This window comes from Xiphophorus hellerii, chromosome 8 (genome assembly GCF_003331165.1).
Source record: "Xiphophorus hellerii strain 12219 chromosome 8, Xiphophorus_hellerii-4.1, whole genome shotgun sequence".
Taxonomy (NCBI): Eukaryota; Metazoa; Chordata; class Actinopteri; order Cyprinodontiformes; family Poeciliidae; genus Xiphophorus; species Xiphophorus hellerii.
The window spans coordinates 10,773,881-10,798,579 of record NC_045679.1 but is presented as its reverse complement, the minus strand read 5'-3'; the positions used below and the strand labels follow the sequence as shown (position 1 = coordinate 10,798,579).

The window sequence follows — 24,699 nt, the reverse complement described above, 5'->3', positions numbered from 1 at the left end:
GGTTTGAGTTGTTGAGTTTAGAGTCCACGCCTCGTTAATCTCCCCCAGCAATTCTCCTAGCTAAAGTTATCCCTGTTACTTGTGCAACTTTTTCTACCACAGTTTTTCCTCAAACTTAACTTTCCATTGACATGTTTGGATACCGCCTTCTGTCTATTGGACAACTTGCAACATCAGCACTCTCTCCCATGATTTGGTAGGCTATAACATGGATATGACGAGAAAAATAAAAAAGGAATTTGGGGTATTTTTTTCGCAATAATAGAAATAAAAATCTGAAGCATCTTTCTGGACGAGTTGCAATTCCAAATCAAATTGCCTAATTAAAATGCTGTCCAGTTATATTTTCATTAAAATACTTTTCCCTATATGTAGCTGCAGAAAAGTAAATACTAGTTCAAATATTGTCAGTATTTAAAAAAAAAAACTAATTATGAGAAATACTTGTTATTATTATCTAAATAGTTGCGGCTAACGTGTACACAATTATCTAGCTTTGAACTGCTTTCTACATTTTTAATGGTAATTAGTTTCAATAAATTAATCTACCTCCACTGTTCCATTTTCTTTATTTCCGCTCAAAGATTTAGCAAAACTCTGCCAAGTGATTGAAGATCTTTTGGATTTTCCTTGTACTTTTCAAACCATATTTCTCGCCCTTTAAATAACACCCCTTCAATTAGCTAACCAGTCCTGAAATACTCTTCAGACAGGTCACTTAAGTTATACTTCCATCTTTTTTATTGAGTAATTTCTCCGATTTAAAGGCTCACTGAGGCTTTTCGGCTCCTATTCTCTTCCCCTCCCATGTGCTCCCCTCTCCCGCTAATCTCCCTTCTCTGTTTCCCCCGATGCCCTTCACACAGTCCCCGTTCCCCTCGCAGACACCCCTTCACACACTCATACACATGCGCTGAGCAACCACCCTACACCCAAAGCCTGGATGACAATACAAAGGACAGTAATTTCATGGCTAAGCAGGCTAGATAATCAGCAGCCATATTTCACAGCAAACGGAAGGCAGACACAGACACTGGTCAGGGTTGGTGGGCTGAAAGTGTCAGTGCAATCATTCATATTAAATCCTGATTTTTTTTTTCCCCCTTCTGTCTCTGTTTTCTTCTCTGCTCCATTCTCACTTTTCCTTTTTGCTAATAGACCATATTTCTTTTCTCTTTTTTTTTATGATGCATTTGTAAATGCTGATAGCTAGATTAAAATAAATGCCCCGTCTCTGTTTGATCACCTCCATATTGCACCTGTTAACCAGGAGAATGAGTATTTGCATTCACTGGTCTGCTTCAGTGTTTCTTCATTCAGGAAACACTGCGGCGTATTCAGTGGAGCGATTACCTACATAATCCAAGTTCTCAATGAAAAAGCTCCCCGCTGATACGTAGTCGCACCGATTTTTAAGAGAAGTAAGCCTGTGCATACAGTCTTAGTTGAGCTAATCTCTGTGCATTCTGAGGCTTCCTTGCCAAATAGATTAGTGTGAGTGGAGAGTGTGTGTTAGCAAAAAATCGTCTCACTTAGGTTACACAGGGTTCCCAAACAGTCTGGAAAATTACAGAATTGAATTAAACTTTTCCCAGGCATGAATAGACATAGAAAAGACATTAAAACTGTTAAAACTATATGAAAATTTGAATATTTACAGACTTTACTATTACCTATCCCATTACCTAAAAGTTCTGTTCGTCCCTACTACTGTAGACATATCTGAAATGAAATTTAGTGCAAACTTTTGGCTAAAAAGGCTAAAGATTCATCATATTTAGGTGTAGAAAAGCATGAAGTGTAAATGTGAAAAATGCTAATAATAATAATGTTTTACAGAAACCTGGTGTGCATTTGGAGCTCATCTGGTGGCTCTGTGGTTTGGATGATTGGAACCCAAATTAACTCAAAACAAAACTGATGCAAATGCTGCTAAAGTTTGCTTTAGTTCTGTGAGTTTTTACTCACTCATATCTGCTCCCGTCTCCCAGGTGTGTTTGCATTCGGCCTGTTTGCCACAGACATCTTCGTCAATGCCGGCCAGGTAGTGACAGGAGGCCTCTCGCCCTACTTCCTGTCTGTCTGCAAGCCCAATTACACCGGCACAGAGTGTCGGTTCAATCACCAGTTTATTGTCAACGGAAACATTTGCACTGGGAATCCCATTGTTGTGGAGAATGCACGCCGGTCGTTCCCATCCAAGGATGCTTCACTGAGTGTTTACTCTGCTGTGTACCTGACGGTAAGTAGGATGCGTCTGACCCTGTGGTTTACTCTGTGGGACCTTTTGAGTCAGCAGCAGCTGCGCTTCAGCTTATGCTTATTTCACCTGTATTTAATCCAAACATTCTGTTGTTGTTGTTGAAAACTAAGGTGAGCATCTTTTCTGCTACAAGTTTAATTTGTGTGCGTTTAACAAACCTATAGAGATACAACAAGGAGTTTTTTCTCATCATTGAGTGTTCCTTTATATATATATATATATAATAATAGAAAACATTGGATAGTGCTTGCTTAGTAGGAGATTTGGCATAGCTAAAAATCAAGATCCAGACAATAGATAAGACCTTGATTATAGAGGAAGAAAAGCCAAAAGGTTCAAAGTGACAAAACACAGCAGCAAACTTTACTATAAGTAAATAGAAGAGATGTTTTCTAACTTCATGGTCTAAGGTCCAAATCTAATTCTAGTTGAGGTCAAAAGTCCAAAATTACCAGCAACGGGCAAATCTGTCATTAAATTGGTTTACTAGCATAAGAAATGGGTTGGATGCTCAAAACGAATGGTTTGTGAATCTAAGCCAGTCTAATTTTCAACAGCATTGCAAGATGAGCACTCCAGTTTTAGTCATCGTAATTGTTACTGACTGGAGTTAATATCAGCATGCTGCTTTCAGGTCTCTTCAACACGGCTCTCGTTTGAGTCTCCGGTGAGCAGGCAACAAAACAAAATCAATCTCCATTTTTTTGCAGCTGTAATGTAAACACACTTCTTTCATAAACTGCCTTTTTGTTATTTGTCTGGTCTTAAAGTTTTCAATACCTTGGTTCTGGAAAGTTTAATTTGGAAACAAATGCTTAGCTATTCTCTGTAAAGATAAACACACTACCATCAACATAAAGTAAAATCACAGACTTGCTAAGGAGCACACTGTGGGTATTTCTCCATGTGGATGTATACATGGATTCTCAGCATGGCACTGGTATAAAGCAAACATTGACTGAACCTCAGATTTTTACTAGTTTGAGACACATTTCTGATGTTTTAAATCAAAGCATCTTAATTAATATTTAAATGTAACAAACAGTAAATCATCACTAGCACAACCCATTAAAAAGCAATAAGTTCATGTAATTAGCTTACTTCTTATTGAATGTAATTAAAAACATCTGAACCTGGCTTCATTAAGCTTAATACACATTTTGGTATGAGTTAGTTGAAAGGAATTCTAAATCAAGAGCTGAACTTTAAGTCATCTTTGTATGATGTACATGTTTTATACAAAAATTAACTTGCTGCCAGGCGGTTTTACCCCAAAAAATAGTCATTCAAGTCTCTGGTTTCTAAACCAGATAAAAACTTAATCTGTAACAGGTGATCACTACTTTGATCCAGAAAACTTCACACACACCCACACACGCATACACAATTTTTGCAAGAAACAAGTAAAGTAATTGAGCGCTCCACACCAAAGCAATACAAACATGACTGGTAAAAAGGACCGGCATGATGTGTAAGACAGCGTTTAGTTTTAGACACAGAATTAATGCTATCAGTGCGCAACAAGTGCCATCCATCCATCCATCTTCTTCCGCTTATCCGAGGTCGGGTCGCGGGGGTAGCAGCTTCAGAAGGGAGGCCCAGACTTCCCTCTCCCCAGCCACTTCTTCTAGCTCCTCCGGGGGAATCCCGAGGCGTTCCCAGGCCAGCCGAGAGACATAGTCCCTCCAGCGTGTCCTGGGTCTTCCCCGGGGCCTCCTCCCGGTGGGACGTGCCCGGAACACCTCACCAGGGAGGCGTCTAGGAGGCATCCTGACCAGATGCCCGAGCCACCTCAACTGGCTCCTCTCGATGTGAAGGAGCAGCGGCTCTACTCTGAGTCCCTCCCGGATGACTGAGCTTCTCACCCTATCTCTAAGGGAGAGCCCAGCCACCCTACGGAGAAAACCCATTTCGGCCGCTTGTATCCGCGATCTCGTTCTTTCGGTCATGACCCAAAGCTCATGACCATAGATGAGGGTGGGAACGTAGATCGACCGGTAAATCGAGAGCTTCGCTTTTTGGCTCAGCTCTCTCTTCACCACGACGGACCGGTACAGCGCCCGCTTGACAGCAGACGCTGCGCCAATCCGCCTGTCGATCTCCCGCTCCCTTCTTCCCCCATTCGTGAACAAGATCCCGAGATACTTAAACTCCTCCACTTGGGGCAGGACACCCCCCCTGACCCGGAGAAGGCACTCTACCCTTTTCCGGCTCAAGACCATGGCCTCGGATTTGGAGGCACTGATCCTCATCCCGGCCGCGTCACACTCGGCTGCGAACCGCTCCAGCAAGAGCTGCAGATCACGATCTGATGAAGCCAAAAGGACCACATCGTCTGCAAAAAGCAGAGATGAGATCCTAAGGCCACCAAATCGGATCCCCTCAACACCTTGGCTGCGCCTAGAAATTCTGTCCATGAAAGTGATGAACAGAATCGGTGACAAAGGGCAGCCCTGGCGGAGTCCAACTCTCACCGGAAACGAGCCCGACTTACTGCCGGCAATGCGGACCAGACTCTGACACCGGTCATACAGGGACCTGACAGCCCGTATCAAAGGGCCCGGTACCCCATACTCCCGGAGAACCCCCCACAGGGCTCCCCGAGGGACACGGTCGAACGCCTTCTCCAGGTCCACAAAACACATGTAGACTGGTTGGGCGAACTCCCATGCACCCTCCAGGACCCTGCCGAGGGTGTAGAGCTGGTCCAGCGTTCCACGACCAGGACGAAAACCACACTGCTCTTCCTGAATCCGAGGTTCGACTATCCGACGGACCCTCCTCTCCAGGACCCCTGAATAGACCTTGCCAGGGAGGCTTAAGAGTGTGACCCCTCTATAATTGGAGCACACCCTCCGGTCCCCCTTTTTGAACAGGGGGACCACCACCCCAGTCTGCCAATCCAGGGGAACTGCCCCCGATGTCCATGCGACATTGCAGAGTCGCGTCAACCAACACAACCCTACAACATCCAGAGCTTTAAGGAACTCCGGGCGGATCTCATCCACCCCCGGGGCCCTGCCACCGAGGAGCTTTTTAACCACCTCGGCGACCTCGTCCCCAGAGATTGGAGAGCCCAACCCAGAGTCCCCAGGCTCCGCTTCCTCAGTGGAAGGCATGTTGGTGGGATTGAGGAGGTCTTCGAAGTACTCTGCCCACCGGCCCACAACGTCCCGAGTAGAGGTCAGCAGCACACCATCCCCACTATAAACAGTGTTGGTGCTGCACCGCTTCCCCCCCCTGAGACGCCGGATGGTGGACCAGAATCGCCTCGAAGCCGTACGGAAGTCTTTCTCCATGGCCTCTCCAAACTCCTCCCACGCCCGGGTTTTTGCCTCAGCAACCGCCCGAGCCGCATGCCGCTTCGCCCGCCGGTACCCATCAGCTGCTTCCGGAGTCCCACAGGCCAAAAAGGCCCGATAGGACTCCTTCTTCAGCCTGACGGCATCCCTCACCGAAGGTGTCCACCAGCGGGTTCGAGGGTTGCCGCCGCGACAGGCACCGACAACCTTGCGGCCACAGCTCCGATCGGCCGCCTCGACAATGGAGGCACGGAACACGGTCCACTCAGACTCCATGTCCCCCACCTCCCCCGGGACGTGTTCGAAGTTTTGCCGGAGATGGGAGTTAAAGCTCCGTCTCACAGGGGATTCCGCCAGACGTTCCCAGCAGACCCTCACAACACGTTTGGGCCTGCCAGGTCTGACCGGCTTTCGCCCCCACCACCGGAGCCAACTCACCACCAGGTAGTGGTCAGTGGACAGCTCCGCACCTCTCTTCACCCGAGTGTCCAAGACATACGGCCGCAGATCCGATGAAACGATGACAAAGTCGATCATCGAACTGCGGCCTAGGGTGTCCTGGTGCCAAGTGCACATATGGACACCCTTATGCTTGAACATGGTGTTCGTTATGGACAATCCATGGCGAGCACAGAAGTCCAGCAACAGAACACCGCTCGAGTTCAGGTCGGGCGGGCCGTTCCTCCCAACCACGCCCCTCCAGGTCTCACTGTCATTGCCCACGTGAGCGTTGAAGTCCCCCAGCAGAACAAGGGAGTCCCCAGGAGGAGCACTCTCCAGTACCCCCTCTAAGGACTCCAAAAAGGGTGGGTAATCTGAACTGTCGTTCGGCCCGTAAGCACAAACGACAGTCAGAACCCGTCCCCCCACCCGTAGGCGGAGGGATGCTACCCTCTCGTTCACCGGGGTAAACCCCAACGTACAGGCGCCGAGATGGGGAGCAACAAGTATGCCCACTCCTGCCCGACGCCTCTCACCTTGGGCAACTCCAGAGTGGAAGTATGTCCAGCCCCTCTCAAGGAGACTGGTTCCAGAACCAGAGCCGTGCGTCGAGGTGAGACCGACTATTTCTAGCCGGAACCTCTCGACCTCACGCACTAGCTCCGGCTCCTTCCCCACCAGAGAGGTGACATTCCACGTCCCAAGAGCCAGTTTCTGCAACCGAGGATCGGACCGCCAGGGTCCCCTCCCTCTGCTGCCACCCATCCCACACTGCACCCGACCCCTTTGGCCCCTCCCACGGGTGGTGGGCCCATGGGAGGGGGGGCCCATGTTTCCTCTTCGGGCTGAGCCCGGCCGGGCTCCATGGGTAAAAGCCCGGCCACCAGACGCTCGCCATCGTGCCCCCCCTCCAGGCCTGGCTCCAGAGTGGGGCCCCGGTGACCCGCGTCCGGGCGAGGGAACACCAAGTCCAAAGTTTTCCTTCATCATTGGGGTCTTTGGGCTGCTCTTTGTCTGGTCCCTCACCTAGGACCTGTCTGCCTTGGGTGACCCTACCAGGGGCATGAAGCCCCAGACAGCATAGCTCCTAGGATCATTGGGACACTCAAACCCCTCCACCACGATAAGGTGGCAGCCCATGGAGGAGCGCAACAAGTGCATTCTAGCATAATGTGTCTCCTTATTTGGTATACGGCCTATTAGTCGTTGTTTTGATCAACTGAATAAAAACTTTTGAAATATTTTTGCTTTGAAATGAGTTTACTTCTAAAACATTGTCTTGCTTTTCTGAGCTGAGATCATTGACTCATTTGTACCATTAGTTCATTCACTGAAAACTACCTTTTTAGTCCAATCTTGTAATCTTACTCTCAGTTTAACAAAAGCTCTCTGTTTTGAAACAGTTTAATTCATCTGATGCAAGGCTTCACATCTTCCCTTCACAGCTTTGTTTTGTCTGTCTTGAATTGGTAAAATGTTTGACGGCCCTTCTGTGGGAACGTCTTTCTAACTTTATAGATCTGCCTCAGCAGAGGAGCATGGACTTTCAGCGTTCATTTGGAACAAAGACAAGTTCATAATCTTTGAATCCTCTCCCTTGTTCCTAATTTATTTCTCCCTCCTCTTCGTCTCTAGATGTACATCACCAGCACAATCAAGACCAAGTCCAGCCGTCTGGCCAAACCTGTGCTCTGTCTGGGCACACTTTGTTCGGCTTTTCTCACCGGCCTCAATCGAGTGTCTGAGTATCGAAACCACTGCTCTGATGTCGTGGCTGGATTTATACTGGGATCAGCCATCGCACTGTTTCTGGTAAGGGCTAAAAAAAAAACATCAGCTGCAGGTAATTCCAAATGTTTTTACAACCCAAACGCATTTTCGCAGAAAATGTTTTAAAAATAAAAATTAGGAAGACATATCCTGCCATTGCCATTACAGCAAAACATATTTTTCAGCTATGTCTTTTAGCTTGCAGATCTAGAAACAGAAATTTTGTCCTTTCTTCTGTGAAAAATACCCCAAATGCAGTCGGATTGAATCGTTGGCTAACCTTCCCCTCAGGGTCAAATCATTTTATCTTGGATTGTTTATAAGGTTTTCCTCAAGTACTACTTTAAATTTGACTGCACCTAATTTCTTACCAACTCTGACCAGCTTTGCTGGTATTGTAGCCTCACAAAATCAATTTAAAGTCACAACAATAATTATCATTTGGTGATTACAAATGATGCAATATCCAAATCTTTAGTCTTAAACAGTTGTCAAAACCAGGTAACATTTTCATCCCCCACTTTATAAGCATGTTTTGCTTGGCGTATCACCAAAACTCCTGATAGTTTTGGTAAATCTTGGCAGTTTACCTAAACTGCCAAAATTAGGTAAAATCTACTGGCATTTGTAGTTTAATCAGTTAAAGGAAAGTGGAAAAAAAAAAGATTTCCAGAGCTGGATCCTGGCCACATCTTTTTTTTTTTTAAAGCATATGTTATGATCAGAGTTTGGAACGCACACGGGCTGCAGTCGAAGTGCTGCTGAATTCAGGCTTAATCTCACTTGATGATTAGTCATAGGCTGCTTCGTTTAGCACTACAAATCCATTAATTCTGAAAATTTGTCATCACTTTCTTTCCACTGCAGCTTGTTTAGCCATTTTTTATTGATTTTAGTGACAAGAGAAATAAAGATGATTTATCAGGAGGGTAAGCTTTAACCTGTGCTCCGAGAGGGTCCAGATACAGCTAAGGTTGGACAGAAGGTTCTTGCTAAGTATCCATTAGTTGATTGAAAGAGTAAAAGAAAGAAAAAGTCCTGATGTTGCACCTGCATTTCCACTGAGATCAGCAGTTGCTCTTATTTCTAAAGAGCATACTGAGGAAGAAATTCAGGACAAGGAAAGGGGGAAAGTTGAGGTAAATATCAGGTTTAATTAACAGCTGTGTTTAAGGTGATGTGCTGTCAAGCAGCTTAGCTTCCACCTGAAATCAGATTGACTTAGTCAAGTGCAGGTTTTCTGCTTAAAGTTTAAATTGCTTGGGAGTAATTACTTCTGAAACCTTTAAGATTTTTTTTTTTTAAGGGAGGTAGGGGGCAGTTGAGGTAGACAACTCCCTATAGAGGAAGCAAGGTAAATGGATCCAGCAACAGCCTCAGAAGCCTCATTACTTGTAGGTTCCGCTTGGCCCTGAGGGGGGTCAGAGCAGGAAGAGGTGTGAGAAGCAGGCAAGGACACCGAGGAAGACTCTGAAGAGGAAATGTGGGATTAATTTAGGTGCTCTGCTTGGCCTGGTTGGTAATTTAGCTGAATTTACAGCCCGCATGCCACGAGTTCAGAGAGAAACTATAGATGGTGTAATTGTACTGCTGCTCAGCACCTTTCAATCTATTTTTGTCCAGGGAGTTTCAATGCTGAAGGTACTAATTTACTCTGACTTTAAAGAACAACTCCGGTTCGCGGGGACATTCAAGAGAAGAAAACCACAACAATGCATTCAAAGCAATCTCTTTCAGCATTACAGACTGGATGTGGCAACGAGAATGTATTGAAAATAAAGTTCAGGCACCTCAGGAACAGTCCAGAGAAATTATCATTTGTTTTTTTATGAATAATCATGTCATAGCTTTTGCTTTTTAGCTGTGAAAATCCTGTTGGCTTGGAAAATTCTATGACTTGAAATGAAAGAAAAAAGTTGAAGCTACTTTCTGGCCAACTCCTTTTGAATATGTATTTTTTACTACCAATAAAACAACATGAGTCTCCACTGTTCAAGTAAGAACTGTTAAAGTTAATTGTGAAACTTTTAACAAATAACTGGATAATTTTGTCTTCCCCTGGTTATTATTATTATCTTTTGTATTACAATGTGTTTTTGTTCCAATACTGCAACATGTTTAGAATTACCAGAATGTTCACACCGGTTCAACTTTCCTGTTTTTATCATACGTACATACATTCACATGTTACTACGCTTTTTAGTTTTTAGTAAGTATTTCTAATAAGTATGTCTAGAATGTTACAATCAGTTTGTGAAGAAAAAAATCCAAAATATATTGCACATAAATAGTAAGACACTTCAACTGTTCTTCCACTCTTTTTAAAAGCTATTAACCAGCATGTTTAATATATTATATAAAAATATGTAATTTGCTTGTATTTTCCTGACTTTTGAGATATATTTTTTTCTTATGAACAAAGTGAGTTAAAATAACATTATTTTCTTTTTCAGAAACAATAATGTTGATGCTGACTTTACCCAATATGTACATGTCAGTCTTGAAGACTTATGCAAACTAAATTTAGGAAAGAGTCTAAATCATCTACCCTTTTACCAGTTTTTTTTTTAAAGTATTAAAATGTGCAATTATTTGAAAATGTTTTTCTGTATCCTAACAGCCAATATGTTATAGGAGATACAATGCTATAAAGCATTTCATTGCATTCATACCCTTGATGTTTTTGTTGCACGTTGAAATCCAAAAGCAAATATTGGCTCACTGCCATGTTCACGACATTTTAAGTGATCTGTATCCAAGTCTTTTCTAAATCTCAACTCCTGATGCTTGTTGTTATTCTACCATCTGTGATTTGTATGTCAGCAGCATCCCCAGTGAGACATTTGGCCGAAATTTGGTTGCCTTTATTATTATTATTATTACTTCTTCTTTTCATGCACACAGCTTGCTTGCTGTATTGCAGAGATTGTGTCATTTTGTTGAGTTACTTGTGTGTTTGTGTTATGTGATCTACTCTGTACTATGCTCAGCCTGCCTTCCCGTTGAAGAAGAACTGAGGAGAAAGCAGAGGATATTTCCAGCCAATGCATTTTATGATGTTTCAAGGTTTAGTGCTGAGATTATAAAGCTGACAGCAAATTTTCTTCTGAACAGAAAGGAAATAATGCTGGTGTTCTGAACATCGCTATTGAGTGAGTTAATACTGTTGAAACGTAGTGAGTTTTAAATGTATAGCAGGGAAAAATAAGTACCAGGTATCAAAAACAAATGACTCCATAGACAATTTAGTATGAAGTGTTATAAAAAGTGGCACATGGAGTAATGAACACGCATATGCACATTCAATACTTAATAAAAACATATTTTAGTCGGTGAAAGGTTCAAGACAAGTATTCACATGCTTTGCTTAGGTGGGATTTTAACGCCATCCTTCCACACAAACTATATTCAAATCTTGACATTTTTGGGGTTCTCTTTTGGATCTGTAATTTCCTGAAAATTTGTAACAGATTTGTACGGAAGATGTCTAAATATATTTCTATGTATTGTTTCTTCAGCATATTGAGTTTCATCACCTAACTTTGCTGTTAATTTGGTAATTTGGCTGTGATGTGCAGAACTGTCTTCCTCTAAACATGGTGTATTCAAAAGAAACAAGATCAATTTGGGTCTAAGATATTCTGCAAACATAAATATACTTCTTTTCAGCTCTAGAGCTTTTCCTTACACGGTGAATGGGGGCTGTTGTCATTGACTGGATTAATTAGTTTTCATTGAAAATCTGTACCTGCTGATTCCAGATTATTATCTGCTGATTTTTATGTATTTGTTTTTTTTTACTTTTCTGTAAAGTCGTGATAATGTTGTGGTGAAATAATCTTCTTTCCATTTCTGGATCATTGCTCCCACATTGCTCACTGGCACATTTAAAAGTTTAGAAGTATATCTGTAGGCAGTTTTATCAGTGTGTTTTTCAAATATAAGCCAGTGACGCTCTTGAGAGGGTGTTTTACTTTTCATGAGATGTATCAAATGCCTTTTCTTGAACAACTCAAATTGAAGTCTAGATTGAGAATAAATTTTCTGATCGAGAAAATTTATTCTCGATCAGAAAATCGATCGAGAATGAAGTTTTTTTTAATTTATGGAACATTCCTGATGTTCCGTGTTCAACATGGAACCTCTTGTCCTTGGGACAAAAGGAGAAGGAGCGATTGCGGAACAAGTATACTTTTAAGTGGCTGACCTATAAAAATGGACATACATTGATTCAGGGATCTCCAGGGAAAGATTAATGCAAGAAAGTCAGTCATTGCCTCAGCGGTTTTTAGATGGCTCATTTCCATTGTATTAACGGCACAACATGAGCTGGGGAGGGCTGTGTCTTTGCTACACGAGGGAATAATAGCCTGAATGAAGCTTATGAAGATCCTGCCATGTGAACACTATGGCAGTTTGATGGATTTGCAATTCTTATGTGATTTAATCCATAAAGACAGAATAGAAGCTGGGTGTGTATTTAATCACTTGGTTGTCATTTTTCCAAATAGAAGACGTCTGAATTGACTCTGCAGCTAGAAAATATCTTCAGTCTTATCCGTTTAAGTGGCAAATTTGACACATACACTTTTGTCTTTGTCTTACATCATGCTGATCTGATGGCTTGTAATAACGCATCAAAGCAAACCGATTTTCTGGTACCAAATTGAATCTTTAGGCGAACCTTAACATGCAAGTTCAAATTTTACCTTGGACCTGGAACAAAAAGTGACAGCTTGGCTGAGGCGCCTTGCATCAGCGGCAGGACACAAAATGAAGCGAAGCAGTTTCCTGTGGTCATGGGGGAGATGTGCATCAATTGGATGAAAATTAGAATGCTGGAGTCATGCAGAAATGTATTTAAAGCAGCTGCATCAGATTACAGTTTAGAGTTACTCTGACAGGTATTGATGTAGGGAATTCATTGTGATGCTGGGGAGTTATTTGCCGATTCTGGCCCAGCTGCTCTCGCCTCTTGGTCTCAGGGAACACTTGAGACCCATCGCCCCTGAACCGAACCGCTGCAAACATAAAATCCTCGAGAAACCTCCAGCAGTGAGTCGGCCTGCTTCATTTTCTTCTTTGCCGCTGCCTGAGGGCACGGTTGGTGTCTGGTGAGGTGGAATCTCCTTCAGGCAGCCATGTTTGATTAACTAGGGGATGGAGCAGTTCAGAAGTCCTGCAACCTTGCTGGCATGTGGGCTGTTAAATGGACCTGACTGCTTTTTAAAATAAAAGTGCAGTTTGAAAGAAACTGTAGACAACTGCATAGCTGCTTTTGTAAATATCCGGGTACCAAAAAAAATAAAGAGAAAATCCTTCATACTTGAGCATTAGGTTGTTAACACTTTAAATAAATAAGAAAAAAATAACAACAGGCTCTCTCTTTGGATTATCCCCAATGTACAAGAAAGAGCATTGCACTTATTATGGTAATAAATGTTAGTGTTTGTATTTATTGTATACATTTATTTGTATCAAAGTCTCAGCATTAACAAAGACTGATTAAAATTTAAAAATAGAGATGATGTGCCAAGCTGACTTTTAAAGACTCCCTTAATGTTTCATTGATTTTTACGCCCATATAAACTTCATACCACAGCAGTAACTGTGGTGAAGCAGAACATATGGTCACATCTTTCTAGAGAATCTCTTGGATACTGCTTTTCATGTTCCACGGAACGTCATACTTCAAATATATTGCTGGGTTTTTATGTGAAGAATGAAATGTCAACTTTTTATTATTACCAGATTAATGTGGAGGGCAATCCACAGCTCAAACCAAGCAGGGTTTATGGACAGTGTTATGTTGGTTAGATTCAACCTCATATTGTGAAAGTGCTGATGCTTATTCAAACCCTCTTCTGACCTGTGTTTTCACTTTGACATTAGCAAAAGTACGGTAGCTCTAAGATGAAGATTTTCTTGTATGTTTGGCATTTAGAGAGTTTTCACCTTTAACTGTGGAAGGAAAACTTTTGTCATATAAGTCTAGACTGAAAAAAAACTCAACTGCTAAATTGATTCCCAGGAAATCTTTTGCAGACATCAACAAGTCATTAGAAGGGTAAATTGATATCATTTTGGAGGGCACCCGACCTTTTCTTGAGTGCTGTTCTGAGTCTGACATTTATGTAGTTAAGCAGTTAGTTATTTAGCAGCTGTTGTGTGGATTCATGTGAAATGTGAAAATAACACATGCATATTCATATTTATAAAGTACTTAATTAATAAATTAACACTATAGTTGTGGTTAAACCTAGATGAGACTTGAACATGACATTGGATTCACAAGAACGAGATCAGACAAGATTTCAGTAATAATAAAAAAACCCACTATCTGTTCCCTACTACATAAAAATCACATTTAAAGTGATCAAATAGAGATTTCTTTAACGGCAATAAAATCTGTTATAGAAAAAACTGCCAAAACACTCAATGTGATACTTTATAAAATCAATGCCATGTTCTTGAAAACTCAGTTATGTTATAAGGTAACAAAACAAACTATATTCATCCACCAGTAACATTCTGAATCTACAGCATTCTTTTCCTGTCCATTTTTTTTCCTGTCATGGATTCATGAAACCCATGAATTGGATTTCATAAATTAAATTCAATTCACAAATTCACGTATTGTTCTTTCTTCTAATGTTCCAATGCCAAGCTGTTTACTCAATTACGAAGTTAATGCTAGCATATTTACCTTCTCTGTGGTATGATTTGTTGGTGATTGCAGGCACTTGTGCAGACAAAAGTTACATAAAATATTGTTGTTCTACTTCCCATAATTAATGGTTTTTTTTGGTTTGATGTCATAGACTTGTGATGAAATACTTTAATCAGGATGTCAATGCAAAACTTGGTAAAAAAAAAGCTTTGATCTGATTCCATCAATGGCCCTGTTGCTTCCTGTCACAAATGTCTCTTAGGATCTAACAAGATGTCTTCACTCTGTAGTGAAGACAGTAGCTGAATAGCTACGATAAAATGTTTTGCCTTGAGTTCAGTGAAAGACTGGGTTTGATTTTGTTTTTTGTTTTAACAGATGTCACAAACCTGTTTTACTGATTAGCTTTTTCTGTATTTGTATTTTCCAGGGCATCTGTGTTGTGAACAACTTTAAAGGAGTTCAAAATCCAGCAACTAAACAGAAGACGGAGGAATACCGTGGATTGCCATTGATGACTTTTCCTCGTGTAGAGAGCCCACTGGAGACCCTCAGCGCGCAGGTAGCTCAAAACCCTTAACCTGAGATCCCCACAACTCTAATTTAATCTTTTGTTAAATCTTTTTTTTATTATTATTATTGAACCTCAAACTCAAATATTCTCTTTAAAACCTCATCATTTGGTGCTTGAAACTTGTTGTAATATACTATAGGTTCATTATCTTCTTTTTACTGACATTTTTGCCTGCAATTTTAGTTTTAAGTTATAAATTCATTCTTTTTCTTGCCTACTTTCTTTTCCTTCTGTCGACACAAAGCTATGACATTATGTTAGGCATGATATTTGCACCGCACTCCTTTCCATCAAAGCACACCACGCACCAGGTGAAAATAACTGTCCTTTGTTTTCATCTTCACACCTTCCCCCGCTTCTGTTTTCCTCCCTCATATTTCCTTTCTTTTCCTTCTTCCCTTTTCTACTCCTCCTCAAACGTGCATTTTCCCAGAACCACTCGGCATCGATGACGGAGGTCACATGACTAAGGGGGCAGCACCGGGTCACGTTTGCGTCTCCACAGCACTTCCAGGCACAATGACGAGGACGCATGCCACGTGGCGCCGAATGCATACAACAACAACAAAAAAGAAATCACTCCAGATTTATCTGTTTGAATCACCCGGAGGACAGGATACTCCATGTTTGTAGTGGTTTTCATTTCGCTTGGCTTCTCGCTATTTGGCCAGCCAAGACCCACAAATCTAACCAGTGCGAACTCGTCAGAAAGCCAACTCACTGTAAGCACGGGTTGTTTTACTCCAGGTATCTGAAAGCCTTCGAAACATGGCGCGTTTCTTTTGTCCTCCAGGGTGGCTCTTTGTAGTTAGCGAATGGTGTTTTGTACGTTTTTGTATGAGCGAGTGCCGTAGCCTACCCTGACAATGTCAAACCTGCACACTTCCTGTCAGCTGACTCACTGTGTTACATCACACCCTGTCAGATGAAATGCCTCATCAGTCACCACATCCATTCCACTCAGTCTTAAAATTCTGCTATGGGAAAAAAAATATTGATGTTGTTGTTATGTGGTGTTTGTCATTTGTACAGAAAAAAAAGAGACAGAAATGTTCTTTTTATTATCTCTGTGCATTAATTGACCATTATAAGGTCATATTTTTTAAGGATTTTTGTTAGTCTGTATGACTATTATGATCCATTTGGACCTGTTTGCCTGCTGTAAACCTGAATATGTTTTAGTATCAGTTTAGGTGTTTGGGGGAACAAGTCTTGTCATTTTTGGAGGAAACATGAGGAGGGTCACTGGCATCCTCTGGGACTAAATGCGGGGTCTGGCATCAATTGAGATCAGATGCAATATTTGAAAATGTCATTACTCAGAAAGCTCACTAGGAGTGTCATTCACCCCAATTTCCTGATTCACTCTGATGTTGAAAACAATGCCTTGAAAGCACTCCATTGGGTCTTGCATGTGTCAGATCCATGTAAAGATTCCCCTTGTGTGCTTGTTAGAAATACGTCTTTACTGAAATTTTAATGGAGGACATTTCTAACAGATAGATGGGGTAACAAAACTAGACAGTTTTGAGTAAAATGAGGCGATTGGTGTTTTTCATGCAAACCCTGCCATTGACGCCTGCTTCACTTTTCCTCCTTGAGGCACCCCTTCCTCTCCCTCACCCACCAGTGGATTGTGATGCAATGTTGTGAATCCATTTCCTATTGGAAGATAAGCCCAGCATGAAGAGAGAAGTCGATGATGTTTTATAGATATTACTCATTATCATTGTGATTATATGTCTTTTCCTTTAAGAACAAAAAAAGCATTTCGTCTGAAATGCTATATATATATTTTTTCTTTGTTTGTCCAAAAATTAAATAGTCAGTAGCATCTGTGCGCTCTCTTGTGATTATTTTTATTTTTTGTGCCCCTGTGTACATAATAACTTTCTTTTATCATGTAAAGTATTGCTGCTGAAGATTGCTGTCCCAGTTGACTGAGATTGCAACTTACCTTGAAGGTATTCAAGGTAAATTTCTTCCCTTTAGTTTATTTGAATACCAGTGGATTTTTTTTGTTTACTTTTCCAGCATACAAAACCTCCCAATTGTTGAAGCTCATTTCCTCGGTTGAACAAACAGAGAAAAAATCCCATGTGTCCTATCTTAATTAAAATGTAAGTTCCAGTATAGTATAATTTACTATAACTAAATTTTGATCTGTATGATCATCTTGATTTTAGAGATAATACTAATTACGCAATTAGTATAAAGTAGTGAAAATATTAAACAGGGGTTCCATTTCACTAATTTCTCATTGTTTTTGAATTAGCACCATTGTTTGCATTTTGCCATGTACACTTCCTCACAAAAGCGCTCATACCATTTGAACCTTTCCACATTTTGTCACGTTACAAATAAAAATAATTTTTTTATGGCATTTTATGACATTCCAAATTAAAAAATTATGAATTATTAGTTTTAGTAATATATTTAAAAATTCTGTTTTTGAAAAGGTAGGTCTGCATTTGTATTTTGAAACTTCAAAATATTGCTATCACACCTACTAGAAATAGTTTGCCACTGACCAAGATACTAAAGGTGTTGAAACAATCACAATGCTATGTGAAATTGTGAAAAAGTACTATCTGTGAAACAAGAATATTGACATCTTTGTTTGGTTTGTTAGGGAGAATAATGAACATTCAAGTTAGTTTGTTCTGGTCACCTGCACATATTTTCATGCCCTGCCCAGCAACTGTTGGTCCACACCCTTGCAAAACTGCACATGTTGCCCAGACAAGTGATTAGAATGCACATGGATATGCACAAACTAGGTTTCTTATTGAGTTCTTCACCAGATTCATCCTGTTATTACCGCATCAACTTCAGGGATGTTTATGTCACTGCCTAGCAAGAAATACACACACAGAGGCACAAAGAAAGCTGACGGCTCAGCGAGTGCACTTTCTCTTTTGCTCTGTCAGGTATTCATTTCAGCTGTGACAGCCTGCGCTTACCCTGCAGACACACTGGCTAAATAGATAGGAGCTCTTTGTGTTTGTGTGTGTTGGCGTGTACACACAGCAGTTTTTGACCATACGATGATCTGAAAAAATTTAATTGTCGGCGCTTGGGAATATGCCTACTTGTCCAAACTAACATCCCCTTGCAGTAGGAGTGGAAAAGAGTGTTCAAGCCAAACGTTTTAGGGATGGAAGCAAAGTTTGGAGTAGTGATTTCAGACAATTTTAAGACCACAAACTGTATCTCCGTAATTTGCTTATGAAGTGTGAATTGAAGTTAAATTATGTTCATAGCTCTGATGTGTTTTTTTTTTTTTTTCTCAAATAAGATCTTTAGTTCTTTCCTTTAGCCTACAAAAAGACCTGGACTTTTTCGATAGAGAAAAAAAAATCCAACCATGCATTGTCTTCAGCTTATCTAAGATCGGTTTTCTGGGGTGACAGACCAAGAAGAGAAACCCAGACATTTCTTTAACCAGAGCTACTCTTCAGCATAATCTGGGGGACCCCAAGGCATTCCTAAACCAGAAGGGATATAGTTGCATAGTTCCTCACAAGTTGTGGGTCTGCTCCAGGCTCCTGTGAGATGTGCTTGGAAAACCAGCAAAGCAAGGTGCTCAAAAGGAATCCTGATTTGATGCTCAAACTGCAGCTCAATTTGGAAAACCAGTGATTGCACTCAAGTATTCCCTGGGATGGTATTATTCTTCACATCATCTTAGTCCCGTCGTCCTACGAACCATAGTTAAGGGGTTTAGGGTGTTAGGTTAGGGAGGCCAGAATTCTTCTATCCATTTTTCACTTAATCTTGCCATCACACACTAACATGATGCTAAGATACTCAGAGTTCTATGCTTGGGGCAAAGATTAACCCTTGACCTGGAGGGAGAAGTCCAGCCTGTTCTGGTTGAGAACCATGGACGAGGAGGTGATTTTCATCCCAGTCACTTCAAACTAAAACAAAAGAAAATATTAAAATAAAAACTATTTGTGCAAAGAAGAGAGATGCATTTTTAATAATGGATCATGTCCAACCCATAACAAAGAAAAGTGCATGAAATTAATCACTTGAAAACTGTTCTGCTGTGTTTGGTTGTAAATGTTCTTTGCATTAAGTAACATGTCAAAGCCAGAACAGTGGTTAACAATTAAAAAGAGAATATTTCATTTAGTGATTGGTTGGCACCAAGATTTGAGTAGTAGTCTGTGTTTTTTATGGCAACAGTAGTACAAGAGCACCAGAATGCTCTAAGGCAAAATAGTTTATTCCTGTCTCTTGGTAGCCCACAAATTTGGCTCTGACATGTTAAATAATGACTTCAATAAACCAGGAGTGCATCAGTGAAGTACAGGACCAACATTATACAGTGATTCATAATTACTGTTGTGAATTTTCATAAAATCCTCTGCTTATGTGCCAACCAGTTCTTCTTTATGATAGTGTCTTGTGAATGCTTTATACAGTATCTTTCCATAATGTCTTACACAGAAAGTCTGCTGATGTTCAGAAGACTTATTCAAGAAAACTCCGTTGCCACAGTATGCATTGCCAAAGAAATGAGACATTAAGCCATTGAAGGATGTCTACAAATCCCCAATGGGTTGTATGCCGGAAAGATGTAAAGCCTGTGCAAGACACACAATCATAAAGACTCATCTAGCTGGGTTCATCTATGGGTCATAATAAGACCCTTAAACTCTGGTGAAATAGTTCATTAAGCTTAAACCGGGAAGAGTCATCATATCAATCATCAAGCTTAACGTCATGGCAAGCAAATCATACCTGAAGAGATTGGGCTTATCTCGGAGGTAAGATATTTCGGGGACAAAAGGATGTATTCTGCATGAAAGGAACGTGGAAGAAAAGAAGCTGAAGGAATTTGAGAAGAATGAAATGGAGGCGGAGAGGACAGAGAAACATGGCTCCTCACTGACAAGCTTGTGGGGTTCAGCATCCCTCTCTCACTCTTGTCCACTACTACTTCTTCTATTCAATTCTCACTTTCCGGAGGTCAGAAAATGTCCCAGCAGGATTCAAATAGCAAAATTAGATCCACAGTGAAGATTTCAGGTCAACATTTAGATAAATTCCTGTGTATAAATGAGGACCTTAGTAAGAGAAATCTTTTTTATCATTTCCAGAAGCTTGGCAGGGTTCCCTATCCAAAAGGTTTGTGGAGTTGTGTTTACAGGTTTTTTAAGGTTTTTCTTGACAAAACAAGGAAAGGCAGGCTTCAGAAGTCTGGGAGCGTGTTTGTGTGTTGGTTAGTCTGCTGGTGTGACTGGGTATACTGACAAAACTGGTTGGACTGGTGTGTTGAGGGCTGATTTGGTGAAGTCTGGCTTGTTTGCTGGTTATCTGTTTGGTACCGTTCAAGCTCTCTCTTCCTTCTCAGTGCTGACTGTAGCTGCAGCTTGATTGCAGTGATTTGACCCTCAAGTTCTGACAGTTCTTGCACTAGTGGGTTTCGACCAACTTGGCCAAGACTACCGTCACCCACTCCTAGGCTGCAACATTGCGTTGTAGTCTGTCCAGGTCCTTCTTGTCCTTGGCCCAAAACACGTCCTAACAGGTCAGAGCGGCCATTAGAGGTGGTCACTATGGGCATGTGTTTCTCCAACAAGGGGAGAGTATGAGGATGAGGGTGGGGAGAAGGGGGAGGTGGAGGTGGAAGATCCTGGGGGGATGGATGTTCCAAGTCATTCTGAATATCTTGCGGAAGAAACCTCCGCCGGTTGCAGTGGGAGGATTCTGGAGGATTCCAAGATGCTGACTGGTTGTTTCCTTCGTTGCACCTGGGATAAGGCAGAGAAAAAGTGAAATGTCAAGAAAGAAATCTAAATGCCAAGGTGGGTGAAGTGTGAATCATTTTAATGCAACATGCTGGTAGGAATACTACTCAAGTAATCTTAGAAAACAGCTGACTGGTACAGACACAAAGAGAACATGCTTTATTTTTTTTGCCTGAATTTAGGAGTTGTTGTGGCACATAAAATAATTGCCATGCGTGTTAACAACTACCGAAGATACACAGGAAGTGACACATGAAGTTCTGTACAACATTTGGACATCATTCTTGAGGTACTTATTTTGGCATTCTTTCATATCAGCCTGGATATTTTCTGAAATAATTTGTGTTGTAATAAACTATTTGGTGAAGCGGAATATTACTTTTTCTGAAATTTGATTGTGCTGCTATATTTCCTGTTGTAATGTTGCCGTGTCACAACTTCATTCCACAACACGATGAATGAGACGAATAATTTTGGATGGACTTCTATAAAAAAAAATTTAATTGCGATATGTACAAAATTCATTTATACTCAAAACTGACCACTATGGTGAAAAACTGTATTTGCAAGGATTAGGGACCACAGCTGCCCAGGCATAGTTAAAATCCACAAATCCCCTCTAAAATGGTCCCTGATGAAACGTTACTGTCATACTTCCTGTTGGTGTTCTATTTGCAATTATGTCACTCATTTGTTTGTAGTTCATAAAGACATTTCTGTTTAAATCAGCTACTGTTCTTATTATTGTTTGACTTTGCTTTACTGTTGAGTCTGTAAATACAGCAACCTTTTTTGTAACAAATCAGTGATATCCTATTCATTTCACACAAATATGAATATGCTTAGATGTTAACACAAAGGATTTTGTTAACATCTATTTTAAAAAACTTTAATACAGACTTTATATTAGATTTATATCTAGCATCCTTCTGTGCCAGCAGTGATCCTAACAATCCTTTGCCAGCCAACCTGGAGCTTCAATTTTACCTTGGAGTTAAAACCGCAATGCTTAGGAGAGCTTTAGTTTGACAGAGCTGCCAACTTTTAGTGGAAGCATGCATCACTTTGCCATTCCTCTCCTTTTTTTTTTTTACCTCTTTTCTTGCTCTCAGGAGTGATGTGAACATTCAAAATCCTTTAATCAGTGTCCACTTTACAGCATGTTTATTTCTTCTTTTGATCCTGTTTATTCCTCATAATCATGATTTATGAAGGGTAATTTGGAGCCACCACAAACAATATAAGACAAATTTGGATTCTATTTCCCAGGAGTTTGAGGCCAACCGACTTTAAGAAAAACAGTTGCCGAGCTGAAACATTTTTGTAGATTAAAAAAGCCTTCTTGGACTTTAGTCCAAAAACAATATTTTCTTTACGATGCACATAAGGAGGAAAGATGATTGAGGAGTAATTTAATGAATGGTGTTTAGCAAAAGTATTCATACTCATTGACATTTTCTATATTTGGTCATATCTTTGTTTATAGGCATAAACTAATATATTTTGGGGGGGTTTAAAATGTTGAAAAACTCCCAAGAAGATTTCATGTGTTTGTATTCAGCCTCACTGTGTCTTGTACCGTTCAGCTCTAAGTCTTTGGGATATGAATCTACCAGCTTTACACTTCTTGAGACTGAAACTTTGATCATCTTCCTTTGCCATATAAAGCTCAGTGAGATTTGATGTGGAGTGCATGCGATCATCATTTTTCAAGCATGGCTGCTGATTATCAATTGAATTTAGATCTGGACTTTACCTGCGTCTTTTTAATCCCAAGATGATTTGATGTAATGTTTTGATCTAAATGAAGCTATTCCATTGCAATTGGTTTGTTTTCTGCTTAAAGACTAACCTCTGTTTCAGTCTTTAATCTTTAGCAGCCTAAAATAAGACTCTTGTAGCATTACCCTCGTTCCAGATGAAAACCAAAGCTCTTATTTTCTAACCTAAACCTGCTTTAATCTGTTCCAGAAACCTATACATGAGCTGACGTGTTACTTGCTTTTCATGATGGTCTTTGTGCAATAATGTTCTCTGACAAACATTTGAGGCTCCTCACAAAACATCTGCGTTTATACATTCAATTACACACACGTGTAATGCAAGGTCATGGCTAAAATTTTACATTAGATTTTTATATCAAGTCGTCTCTAGAATCATGCTCTACATCACATAAAATCCCTAACAAATACACAAAATATGTGGTGATAACATCAAATGATAAAGATTTAAAGGTGCAATGACACTAAATATGAATTAGTTTAACAACTGAATGAGAGTAGAGTCTTAACTTTTTGGTGTTAATTTAACTTTATTGTTTTATTTCAGCCAGCTCTTGTGCAGTGAAACATATTTACTGATGTTTGATGGATTTTGTCAAGCCAGAGGAGGAACTGCTTAATAGGTCAATATTTTGTTGTGAACCAAAAACAATTATTACACTACGTTATCGTCATACAGTCTATTCATATAATAGGAAATAGAAAGGGCACCATTATAGCGTTATTATCTATTTACTAAGTGTCAGACTGTTGTGAATTAAAGCGTATGTTGTATTTCTTTGGAGGTGATTTATTTAATTTCTCAGAGTTGTTAAAGTGATATGGCCAAATCTGTCTGAGCTTGAGCTTTACTGAAGAGCTCTCAAAATCAAAAGCTATTTTTACCAGAGGAAAAAAGTGACGAGAAGAATCTAATGAGATACTCCTAACATCAAAGCTTACAGATGACATATCTGAATATAAGAACATAAGAAGAGTTTCATCTTAAAATGATATTTCCGACTATCGACCTGTGCTCACGGCATGGCAGTGGTGAAAGAGAGAACATTTTTGAGATGAGGAACACTTTATCAGATCTCGTAAGCCCCAGGTCATATAATAACCACACCAGTTTCAGGAGGCTTAAGAGTACTGCAACTTATTCCCATTAGTGTTTTTTTTACTGAATACATTTAATAATAATAATAATAACTAATAGTGTCCTTATAGGTAAACATGCACAACATTCAACTATGAGTTAAAACATACTTTATTATTTAGGTTTAAAACTTATTTCTGCTTTTTTCCTCCTTTCCTGATTATATACAGACCACATAAAGTTGTCAGTTTGTTTGATAAGCTGATATAATGTGTGTTACATGAACATTGTTCTTTTATTATATGAACTACTGACTGAAATTCCAAGCAAAAACAATTATATTTATCTAAAGAAAATGAGAAATGGTCAAAATAACGAAAAAGATCCAGTGCATTCAGACCTCAAATAATGCAAAGAAAACAAGTTCATATTCATTTAGAAACAACACCAATGTTTTAACCCAGGAAGAGTTCAAAAATCTAAATTTGGTGGAATAACCATGAGACTTTTAATGGGGTTCAATGCAGTAGTCTCTTATTTTTTTTCCAGAGCTGTATACCATGTATAATTTTTTTTTAATCCATAAATACAATTTTTTTATTTTAAAAAATAAACTTTGTAGAGAACAGCTACAACTGAAATTTCCTAACTTTATTGTGTTGCAGTGTAGACAGTTTTTCATAAAACAATCTGCATACAATCCATTTTAGGAATCGAGATGCAAGAAATTTAGCATATTTTGCTAACTCTAAATTAGCCGAGCTAAGAATAATACTCTTTGGAGAGGAAGTTATTATTGAGGGAAGTGGACTTTAAAGTTTGCTTTTCTCCAGTATCAGAAGCATCCAGGGAAGAAGCAAACTGCTGCTTCCATGTTTCTTTAGCCACATTTTTAGCAGTTAATTCAGGCTGCTAACAGGGAGTGAAACTTTATCAGATAACGTAAAGGCTGAAGGTACGTACTAAAGCAAAGTTCTGTTTCATCTGTAGGAGCTTTCAAGCTTTATCTACCTTGAGACATCTGGGAAATGCTGAAAGCCTTTAAGAAATCTTAGAGT

General features: G+C 40.3%; 2 protein-coding genes across 3 annotated transcripts in view; one reads left to right on the top strand and one right to left on the bottom strand.

The window, feature by feature from the left end:
• plppr1 (phospholipid phosphatase related 1) overlaps positions 1-16,858 on the top strand; it is an 86,890-nt gene extending 70,032 nt beyond the window's left edge. For both annotated transcript variants that reach the window (XM_032569391.1, XM_032569390.1), the window contains exons 5-8: positions 1,992-2,242; positions 7,642-7,818; positions 14,877-15,008; positions 15,454-16,858. In XM_032569391.1, the coding sequence (XP_032425282.1) occupies positions 1,992-2,242; positions 7,642-7,818; positions 14,877-15,008; positions 15,454-15,486 (593 nt within the window). In that variant the 3' untranslated portion in view covers positions 15,487-16,858. The remainder of the gene's footprint in view (positions 1-1,991; positions 2,243-7,641; positions 7,819-14,876; positions 15,009-15,453) is intronic.
• Positions 16,859-18,982: 2,124 nt separating this feature from the next.
• grin3a (glutamate receptor, ionotropic, N-methyl-D-aspartate 3A) overlaps positions 18,983-24,699 on the bottom strand; it is a 51,615-nt gene continuing 45,898 nt past the window's right edge. Inside the window, exon 10 of the mRNA XM_032569384.1 lies at positions 18,983-20,785. Within this exon, the coding sequence (XP_032425275.1) occupies positions 20,224-20,785 (562 nt within the window). The 3' untranslated portion in view covers positions 18,983-20,223. The remainder of the gene's footprint in view (positions 20,786-24,699) is intronic.